At 41.5% G+C, this 11,681-nt stretch overlaps 1 protein-coding gene across 3 annotated transcripts in view; it reads right to left on the bottom strand.

Moving 5' to 3' along the window:
- Window positions 1-2,497: 2,497 nt before the first annotated feature.
- The window catches only part of CCDC51 (coiled-coil domain containing 51), a 33,974-nt gene continuing 24,790 nt past the window's right edge, over window positions 2,498-11,681 (bottom strand). For all 3 annotated transcript variants that reach the window (XM_084633458.1, XM_084633456.1, XM_084633457.1), the window contains exon 4: window positions 2,498-3,958. In XM_084633458.1, the coding sequence (XP_084489584.1) occupies window positions 3,176-3,958 (783 nt within the window). In that variant the 3' untranslated portion in view covers window positions 2,498-3,175. The remainder of the gene's footprint in view (window positions 3,959-11,681) is intronic.

The following is an 11,681-nucleotide window of genomic DNA, read 5'->3' as shown; positions in this document are numbered from 1 at the left end:
ACCCAGACTTTGTATCCACTTCAGGGAGCTAGTGCAAAGGAAGGGGCTCTGCAGTACAGGAGAACTGTTGATGTGTGGAATGGCCCATTCACCTCAGTCGGGTGTGCTCAGATGAATTAGGATGCTCCAAAGAGATGAATAGTCTAATACAATAGCTCTGGGTGGTGTGAAATGACCCACTCATCTCAATGGGAGTTCCCCTCTACTTCAGTTTCAGTTGTGGAATACCATTGTTCAAGGTAATCTCACTATGCATGTCCGTTTTAGAGCAACTGGGATATTAAATGGCAGGTTTCAGAGTAGCAGCCGTGTTAGTCTGTATTTGCAAAAAGAAAAGGAGTACTTGTGGCACCTTAGAGACTAACAAATTTATTTGAGCATAAGCTTTCGTGAGCTACAGCTCACTTCATCGGATGCATTCGATTTTCCACTGAATGCATCCAATGAAGTGAGCTGTAGCTCACGAAAGCTTATCCTCAAATAAATTTGTTAGTCTCTAAAGTGCCACAAGTACTCCTTTTCTTTCATTTTTAAAGGTGATCTGTAAAGGGGCAATAACTGAGATTGTGCCTTTGTTTGATTTTCTTCTGATGTGTTGTTTTGGAGAGGGACGAGACATTTATATTGCCTCCTTTTATATTAAAAATCCAGGTCCTGCCTAGCCTGGGGGATTTATGCTTTGTCTTTGTCTAGACTAGAGTTGATGGTCCTGTTATAATTTGAGCTAATAGATTGTAAATGCTAACTGTGTTGATTGGTTAGTCTCTAAGGTGCCACAAGTACTCCTTTTCTTTTTGTGTTGATAACTGAAGTTCTCCACAAATGTTTGTTCTGGGGCACAAAGTTTTGTGGTTTGCCTGAGGCTGAGCCAACATGTCCTGATACTTTGCAAGTCTAAAGAAAAGGAGTACTTGTGGCACCTTAGAGACTAACCAATTTATTAGAGCATAAGCTTTCATGAGCTACAGCTCACTTCCTCAGATGAGCTACAGCTCACTTCCTCAGATGCATCTGAGGAAGTGAGCTGTAGCTCACGAAAGCTTATGCTCTAATAAATTGGTTAGTCTCTAAGGTGCCACAAGTACTCCTTTTCTTTTTGCGAATACAGACTAACACGGCTGTTACTCTGAAACCTTTGCAAGTCTAGATTAGCATTTACAGTCACTTAACAAGGAATTGGCAATCAATTACAACAAGAGGACAAATGCCAGTCCAGACAAAGCCTATAATAAACAGGAGAACTAGTGAAATGATAACATCATTCACAAGACTCAAGAGACAAAAAATTGAGCAAAGGAAAGGGGAAGGGATTTTAAATCACATTTTGCAAAACTCTGTTTTGTCTGATTTTGTCAACACCTATTTAACTTCAGTGCCAAATGAGTATTTTGGATAAAGGATGCATGGGTGCAAGGGAGACAAATTTGCTCCCAGATTTTTACTATTGTGGGGGGCCAGGACAGTCATCCCCCGCTTCCTCCCCTAAATGGCACCCTGAGGACAGACACTTCCCCACCTACGCAGAGCAGCTTGGCACTGGCAGAAATGCAGGAAGGGAGTGGCAGTGACTCTGCATGTCCCTCCACCACCAAACTGTGCCCATGGTGGACTCCCCTCCCCCTCTCCTGACACTGCAGCATGCCCGCCCCCCTCCAGCTAGGCTCCCGTTGCCTGAAACAGGACTCATCTAGTGCTGCCTGCAGTTGGAGCCCTTGCCCAGGAGATATAGGTAGGAGGCAGGGTGACCAAGGTGAGCAGGGTCTCACCGCTGCTGATCAGGCTGGGCTTCTGCAGAGCAGAGGGAACCCTGCGCTCCTCCCCTCGCCCAACACTAACCCTGGCTGGAGCAGCTTCCTGAGGCTGCTGGAGGAGGGGCTGCACCCCCCCACCCAGGGCTGAAGCAGGACTGGGTCAGCCTTTGCTACAGCAAGCCCAGGGGCTACAAAAGTTGAACAGCTCATAGGTGATTAACACAGCCATCTATTAGCTGATCGGTGGGGACTGGGCTGCTCAGGAACTACTGATCCCTGGCTGGGGCTGCAGCTCTGTAGCTGGTGGGTGCTAAGCACCCGCTAATTTTTTTCCCCTGGAGCAGCCATGGAGTCCAGCACCGATGATGCCGAGAGAAGCACTATTCTGTCTCCATAGCTGTGTCTACACTAGGGGATTTGCCAGCATAGCAATGTTACCAAGAGTGTTTTTTTCCCCACACCCCTGACTTACAAAGCAATGCCAGCAAAACTTTATAGGGCAGCCAGTGATGGATAAGAGCTGCAGGGAAAGCATGGGATAGACTTGAATCACCAAAAGGGGATGCAACAGTCATATGCCAATCTCAATCACGTTTGTATACCTGTACCTGTCCTCTCATTATTTGGTTATCTGTCATCTATTTAGGCTGAAAACTCTTTGGGACTGGGAACAGTTTATAATTAGGCAGCTAAAGCATCAAGCATGCTTTTGAGACACTATATAATTAGTAATAGAAGTGAGTCAGTAAGTTACCAAAAATATTTTAATTGCACCCTCAAGCTGTACACACACCTTGAATGGATAATTGCAGGATCATTTTCCTGTAACCTTCATCCTTCCTTGGACATCCCATCCCTATTGTTTGTCACTTCCACTCATTGTACCGTATTTAAAATTTACATAAAAATCTTCATGGTAGACATTTTTATTTGTTTGATAAATTGCCCAGCAGAGTTTTGGGTATGGACAAATTGAAAAATCAATAAGGTAAGTAATAAGCTTGAATGAGGGAGAATTATATATGGAAACCAAAGGGTATAAACACAAATAATGAAAAGTTTAAAAAAAAAAAATCAATCTGAACATGAGGAACAGTCTCAGAGTAAACTCTACAGGATTGCAGAATAAACTAGAAAAGATGATGGCAGAAGAATCTACCAAAATGAAGTTGTGGAACTCCCATTGCTTGAGACATTTAAACTCGACTGTACAAAGTGCTAGACAGAAAAAAAAATAATGCAAAAAGTAAACCTGCCCGGGGGGAAGGACTAAATGTTCAAATGTGTTTTCCATTTCTATGAATTATGGAGAAAGCAAGATTAGAAACTGTTAATACAGATTTTTAACTAGCACTAACTCCCAGTGTTTAGAGAACAAATGTAATTTTATTAACATAGGAAATTATGTTTCTCTCCATTGGAGACTAATTTCCTTTCAATAAAAGGTATAGCATGGGAAGAGTAACAGCAAACACAGTGCAGGTTAGTGCAGTGCTAAAGATTGAACTTCTTTTGATTTGTGTTTCCAGTCGCCGCTCTGCATCACACAATTCTAGAATCACATCCTGCATGGCTACGGCCTGACCCTTTACCTCAGCTGAAGAGCCAAGCACCATTCTTTCCACAGGTCTAGAATGAACTGCATGTTTAACATTTTGTACCTCAGCAGTCATTTGTCCTAAACTTTTTTCCAGGGTGCTAAGCTGCTGTTGTAAACTCCCCATGCAGGAACTGACTTGTTTAGAGTAGTTTAGATGTTCTTTCAAAGAAACTAAAAGAGGGTCTGTTTTTAATGATGCAGTCGTGCCTTCTTTAGCTAAGGAAACATCCTCTTTCATTTCCTGTGATGTCCCAGCCCCAGCTTCCAACATGTTCCTCAGGGTCACAATGAGGTCACTGAGATCCTTCTGTTGTATGTAGTGGTTTGACGCCTGTTCTTTGATAGCCTTCTGTAAGCTTATCGGTCCCTTCTGTGCTTCAAGAACTAAGGCTTTTAATTCTTGCAGCCTTACTCGGTTAATATAGGTGGAACCAAGGACACCGATAATAGCTCCCAGTACAGAACCAATAATGGACCAGTTCTTTGTTTTTTCTGCTCTTGTTCTCTCTTTTTCATGGCTTTCCCTCACAGCTGCAGAGAAGAGAGAGAACTTTTCCCGCTCAGATTCCTCTGCACTTACATAGGCAGTTCGGTACCTCTTCTCCTCCTGCAAAAAAACATGACATATTGAATAAGATGTGATGTGTAATTATAAAATCACATTGAAGTCTACATCTACGAATTAAATACTTGGTTTGGGGTATACATACCTTTTTCTCTATGCACGGAACTATAGTGGAATTTAATATACCTCAGCTGTGTCCCGGAATCATTTCTATCTCAGAAATGTCTTATTTTAGTGTCAGATTTCCTTAGTCAAATCTAGTTATCACAATCTGAGATGTAATTTCCAGTGAAAATTAAAGACTAAAAATGATGATCAAGAATTACACTTTAAGCTTTGCTGTGCAGAGATTTGTCACATATAGGTCTGTCCTTGGTATCTTCCTCTTCTCCCTTTACAATCTACCTGTGAGTCATCTTATGTGCTCCCATTACTTTAAATTACCATCTTTACACCAATGACTCACAAATCTACCTTTCCACTCTTGATGTCTGTCTCCATTCATCCATGCATCTCAGTCTGTTCCTCTGATGACACCTCCTGGATGTCTCAAGCAATCTGAAAATAATGCAGCCAAACCCACACTGCATTTTCCTCCAAAGTTCTCTCTACTTACCTTCATTCTGTCAACACTGACACCATCATCTTTTCCTGTCAAATATAGCGGACCCTGTGCGGGGGATTTGGGATCCATGCGCGGTACCTCGTTAACGCAGGGACCACATTATAGCGGGGACCATGTTAAAATGAATTGCAATTAAAGTAATTCAATTTGGGATCCATGGCCATGACTGCGTTATATGTGAATTCGTGCTATATAGAGGCGCGTTCTAGCGAGGGTCCGGTGTAGTACCATAACCTGAGAGTCCTCTTCCAGTTCTTCATCTCTCACCCAAAACACCCAGGCTTGGTCTGTATCTTGACCAGAACATTTTTTGAGAGTCCATTCTCTTTTCTTTTTTCTACATTGCTAAAACTTGTCTAGGCCCGCATCTCCCAAATCTGGATTACCAAAATTGCCTCCTCTCTGGCCTTCCATGATACACTGTCTGACTCAAACTCACCCATCTACGTTGCCTGACCCAAACAAAACACAGCTAATTGATCTTTCTTGATCTTCACTGACTACAATCACTTAATCTCCCTTTGAATCACTCCACTGGCTTCCCCTCTTCCATTATATCAAGTTCCAATGTTTTCTCCTCACCAGCAAGCCCTTCACAGCTCTGTCCCTCAGTACTTAACCACTGCTGTTTTCTTACTGCTTTACCCTGTAGCCCACTTACAATCCTAGATTCAACCACCCATGCTTCTCAAACAAGAATCTGCAAACTTTCTTCTACTCTTCTACATTTTTATGGCTGACTTAGAACAACGCTTCCTCAGCTCTCGTCCCCTAACGCCCCTACTCTACTTGCGCTATATTGATGACATCTTCATCTGGACCCATGGAAAAGAAGCCCTTGAGGAATTCCACCATGATTTCAACAATTTCCATCCCACCATCAACCTCAGCCTGGTCCAATCCACACAAGAGATCCACTTCCTGGACACTACAGTGCTAATAAACGATGGTCACATAAACACTACCCTATACCGGAAACCTACTGACCGCTATTCCTATCTACATGCCTCCACCTTTCACCCTGACCACACCAGACCACACGATCCATTGTCTACAGCCAAGCTCTGCGATACAACCGCATTTGCTCCAACCCCTCAGACAGAGACAAACACCTACAAGATCTCTATCAAGCATTCTTACAACTACAATACACACCTGCGGAAGTGAAGAAACAGATTGATAGAGCCAGAAGAGTTCCCAGAAGTAACCTACTACAGGACAGGCCTAACAAAGAAAATAACAGAACGCCACTAGCCGTCACCTACAGCCCCCAACTAAAACCCCTCCAACGCATTATTAAGGATCTACTACCTATCCTGAAGGATGACCCAACACTCTCACAAATCTTGGGAGACAGGCCAGTCCTTGCCTACAGACAGCCCCCCAACCTGAAGCAAATACTCACTAGCAACCACATACCACACAACAGAACCACTAACCCAGGAACCTATCCTTGCAACAAAGCCCGTTACCAACTGTGCCCACATATCTATTCAGGGGACACCATCACAGGGCCTAATAACATCAGCCACACTATCAGAGGCTCGTTCACCTGCACATCTACCAATGTGATATATGCCATCATGTGCCAGCAATGCCCCTCTGCCATGTACATTGGTCAAACTGGACAGTCTCTACGTAAAAGAATAAATGGACACAAATCAGATGTTAAGAATTATAACATTCATAAACCAGTCGGAGAACACTTCAATCTCTCTGGTCACGCGATTACAGACATGAAAGTTGCGATATTACAACAGAAAAACTTTAAAACCAGACTCCAGCGAGAGACTGTTGAATTGGAATTCATTTGCAAATTGGATACAATTAACTTAGGCTTGAATAGAGACTGGGAGTGGCTAAGTCATTATGCAAGGTAACCTATTTCCCCTTGTTTTTTCCTACCCCTGCCCCTGTTCCTCAGACGTTCTTGTTAAACCCTGGATTTGTGCTGGAAATGGCCCAACTTGATTATCATACATATTGTAAGGAGAGTGATCACTTTAGATAAGCTATTACCAGCAGGAGAGTGGGGTAGGGGGAGAGAAAACCTTTTGTAGTGGTAAACACCCATTTTTTCATGGTTTGTATGTATAAGAACATCTTCTGTATTTTCCACAGTATGCATCCGATGAAGTGTGCTGTAGCTCACGAAAGCTTATGCTCAAATAAATTGGTTAGTCTCTAAGGTGCCACAAATACTCCTTTTCTTTCTTCTACTCTGTTTCTTACACATAGATTCATAAATTTTAATCCCAGAAGGGACCATTATGATAATCTAGTCTGATACTCTGTATAGCACAGGCCAGAGAACTTCAACAAAATAATTCTTACAGCAGATCTTTTAGAAAAACATCCAATCTTGTTTTAAAAATTGTCCATGATGGAGAATCCATCATGATCCTTGGTAAATTGTTCCCTTAGTTAATTACTCTCACCATTAAAAATGTATGCCTTATTTCTAGTCTGAATTTGTCTAGCTTCAATTTCTAGCCACTGGATCGTGTTATAGCTTTCTCTGCTATATTGAAGAGCCCATTATTAAGTATTTGTTCCCTACGTAGGTTCTTATAGACAATCAGGTCACCCTTAACCTTCTCTTTGTTAAAATAAATAGATTAAGCTCCTTGAGTCTATCACTATAAGACATGTTTTCTAATCCTTTAATCTCTCTCATGACTCTTCTCTGAACCCTGTCCAATTTACCAACATCCTTCTTGAATTGTGGGCATCAGAACTGCACACAGTATTCCAGCAGTGGTCACACCAAAGCCACATACAGATGTAAAATAACCTCTCTATTCCTACTTTAGATTCCCCTGTTATGCTTCCCAGGATCACATTAGCTCTTTTGGCCACAGCTTTGCACTGGGAGCTCATGTTCAGCTTATTAGCCCACCATGAACCCCAAATCTTTTTCAGAGTCACAGCTTACCAGGATAGAGCCCTCCATCCTGTAAGTATGGCCTACATTCTTTGTTTCTAGAGGTATATATTTACATTTAGTCATACTAAAATGCATAATGTTTGCTTGTGCCCATTTTGCCAAGTGATCCAGATCATTCTCAATCAGTGAGCTGTCCTCTTCATTATTTGCCACTCCCCCAATTTTTATGTCATCTGCAAACTTTATCAGCAATGATTTTATGTTTTCTTCCAATTTATTGATAAAGATGTTAAATAGCGTAGGGCCAAGAACCAGTCCATGCAGGACCCCACTAGAAATAGACTCGCTCAGTGATGATTCCCTGTTTACAGTTACATTTTCAGATCTATCCGTTCACCAGTTTTTAATCCACTTAATGTGTGCCATGTTAATTTTATATCATTCCAGTCTTTATTCAAAAAGTCAAATGCCCCGAGAAGTCAAAGTATATTATGTCAACACTATTACCTTTATCAAACTTGTAATTTCATAATGTAAAACAAATATGAAGATAGCTTGACAGGATCTATTTTCCATAAATCCATGTTGATTTTCATTTATTAAATTATCCTCCTTTAGGTTCTTTATTAATTGAGTCCTATATCAGATGCTTCATTATCTTGCCGAGGATTGACATCATGCTGACAGGCCTATAATTACCCAGGTCATCCTATTTACCCTTTTTAAAAATTGTCACAACATTAGCTTTCTTCCAGTCATCTGAAACTTCCCCAGTGCACCAAGATTTATTGAAAATCAGCATTAATGGACCAGCGAGCTCCTCAGCAAGCTCTTCTAAAACTTTTGGATGCAAATTATCTGGAACTGCTGATTTAAAATTATCTAACTTTAGTAGCTTCTGTTTTACATCCTCCATAAATACTAGTGGAATGGAAGGAGTGTTATCACCAGATGACAAGATTGCATCATCTGCTTTTACCCAAATACAGAAAAGGAATATTTACTGAACACTTCTGCCTTTTCTGCATTATGATTGATAACTCTACCATTTTCATCTATTAATAGAACACTATCATTGTCAGGATTCCTTTTGTTCCCAATATAATTTAACAAACTCCTCTTTATTATCCTTAACTCTGCTGGCCATAGATTTCTCCTTGTGTCCCTTGGCTTCTCTTATCAATTTTCATACATACATCTCTCTCGAGACAGATAGACAGACACACAGCTCCCTTCACGTCCCCTCTAAACCAGGTTGGTTTTTTAACCAGCACAGCTTTCTTCCTCAGTTGTGGGATTGAGGCTTTTTGGGCATCTAGTAAGGTGTTCTTCGATGATGTCCAATAATCATTCAGATTTTTCTGATTAAATTCTTCCTCCCAGTTGATTTAGCTCATAACTGTTTTCAGCTTTGTGAAATTGTATATTACTGGTCTGGAATTTATTCTGCTTGCACATTATAAATGTGATCAGGATCACTTGTACCTAAATTACCATTAACTTCTAATTCTGTGATAAGTTCCTCTTTATCTATTAGGATAAGGTCTAATATAGTGTTCCTGTGTTGGCAGCAACACTTGTGGAGTTAGGAAATTGTCATCTATAATGTTTTGAAATTCCAAGGATGTTTTAGTACAGGCAGCATGAGACCTTCAGCATATGTCACTCAAATTGAAGTGAATGGAAAGCCCTCCCTAAACACACCCATAAGATTACTACCCTCTCCTTCATATTTCTTTTCAAAACCCATTTCTGCTATGTGGCCTACAAGTCATCCAACATTTAATGACTAGGCTAAAGGTCTACATTTATGCTATAAAAAAGTTCATGCAATAAAAAAGTTATAACATTTTAAATGCATATACACATTTGGAATATTTGATTATCTCCTTCTTCCCCAGCCTACATATATCACTAGTCTTCCTAGGCTGTGAGCTCCATGTCAGCCTTTGTATTTGTACAACATCTAGCACTGAAAAGCCCTAATCCTAACTGCGGCTTCTGGGTACTACAATAATGTGATCTGTAAATGAAATACAAAAAAATTCCTTATGTTAAAAGGGAAAGGATAAAGTTTCAGAGTCAAGCAATCAGAAGTTAAACACCAGAACCTTAATTTGGCCCCATAAAGAGGCACACACCTCTTGAGCACCTCATATTGTCTCAGTGGTATACCACAGTCCATTTCTCATCCTTGGAACCCCTTGTAGGCTGCCAGCTAAACTGAGCAGTTCTTCAGTGGCCAGGCCCTCTGGCAAGTCACAAAAGCCAAATGAACTCCTTCTGGAGTATTAAAGAGTTCAATAATTAAACAGTCTATTTGCCCTCACTGAGGTCTTCAGCCCCAGCTCTGAGCCCTTTAAAATCAGCCCTTTGTTCAGACTCTCAAATAAGGCTTGTCCCCTTCTTAAGGTTTACACCGGGGCCAGTAGGGGAACCTAGGCCTGTCTACTACTCCAGGTTCCAAACCAGGGACCAGCTGACACATACTACTTGATTCAATTTGTTGCTGCTTCTTCCCTGGGCCTCTTCCTACCTGGTCCTTTTAGCTTCACCCTTATCTCAGGATTAAGGTTCTTACATCCTCTCTCTCTCTTTGCAAACGCAGATCTTCAAAATGCAGTCAGAAAGCAAAACTCTGGCTTTCCCTCAAGTTCCTTTGGCCAGAGAAGAGCACCATTCCTTGCCCTTCTGGTGTCAGCCTGGAACAGAACTGCTAAGGCCCTGCAACTCCTTTTATCTGAACCTGCTGAGCGACTGGCTGTTGCTAGCCCTTCTAGCCCTTGAAGGACCAGTTCTCTCGAGCTTTCAAGACAGCTGCTCCAGTGAATTCTCTCTAAGCAGGCCTGGAGGACTCAACTTTGCTGCTTTTTTCCTTCAACCTCACTGCTTCCTGGGGGTGTAGCAGAGCAATAGTGCCTCCAGTAGGGGCCACAAAGACCTGGTACACCCTGACACAGGCCCCCTAGTATAAGATTCTCTACCAGAGCTCTACCTCATTCTGTGCCCAGGAAGGACACAGGTCAGCAAATGAAGGAAAGTGTTTAATATTTCTTTTTAAATTCAATACTTTCTCTGCTGAATACAAAATTATTAATTTACTCACAGACCTTTCTCTGTTATCACCATATATCTGAACATGAGAAATATAGAGGTTTTTTTCACATCTTTGTGAGATAGGGAGGTATTATTAGCACCATGCAACAAAAAGGGAATTTAGGCAAAAAAGGATTAAGGCCAAATTTGCATGGACACTCAGTAAATGGATGCACAACTTGAAAATAATAATAGTACCTAGCTCTTATATAGTGCTTTTCATCCATGGGTCTCAAAGAGCTTTATAAAAGAAAGGAAGTATCATTATACCATTTTACAGACAGGGAAACTGAGTTGGAGAGGTGAACTGACTTGTCCAGCAGGCCAATGGCAGAGCTGGGAGTGGAATCCAGGTCTCCTAAATCCCAGTCCAGTATTCTATCCGCTAGGACACACTGCCATATTTGACGCAATTTGGACCAATTTTTCAGAAGTGATGGGCATCCATGGCACCCAGTAAGTTCAGCTGCATTTGTGAATGCTCAACAATTCTAAAAACAAGGCTGACAGTTTGAAGCTAGGCACCCAATCATTGATACATCTAAAATTAGTGGATACTTATGCAATTTTGGCCTTTAATCTTTCTATGAGGCATTTTCCAGATAATACTATAAACTAGTGGATTAGATTTAAATCTGGAAGTCAGGGGACTGGTTCCAGCACCAACTTGCTATGAAACCTTGGATGACTCACTTGCTCTTCTGGAGCATGCGTTTCACTATCTGTAAAACAGAGATAACAACAACAACAACAACTGCAAACATTCAGGTCTAAGTGACTTGCCTAGCATGTCACAGGAAGTCTGCAGCAGATCCAGGCATACTGACGTGCAATTAACTGCCTTAGATACAATATCATTCTTTCTTCTTACAGTCCCCTTCCTTATTCACTACACACCTTCCAACTTTGGCAGCAAATGAGGCAGGGGACCTACAGACAACAGCTACAGACTCATTCAATACACTACCCTGAATCATTCACTGAGCACTGTCCACTCTGAGCATGAAATGAAGAAGTGGACCTGTGAAAAAATTGTATGTGATCACCAAATCATAGGGTTAGAAGGGACTGCAAATGCATCTGGTCTAACCCCCTGCCAAGATGCAGGATCACATAATTAAAATCTTAATCATAATGCACATGCACATGGGGGAAGA

The sequence above is a fragment of the Lepidochelys olivacea genome (genome assembly GCF_965140295.1).
Source record: "Lepidochelys olivacea isolate rLepOli2 genome assembly, chromosome: 7".
In the NCBI taxonomy this organism is placed as follows: Eukaryota; Metazoa; Chordata; order Testudines; family Cheloniidae; genus Lepidochelys; species Lepidochelys olivacea.
This window is presented reverse-complemented; position numbering and strand designations above follow the sequence as displayed.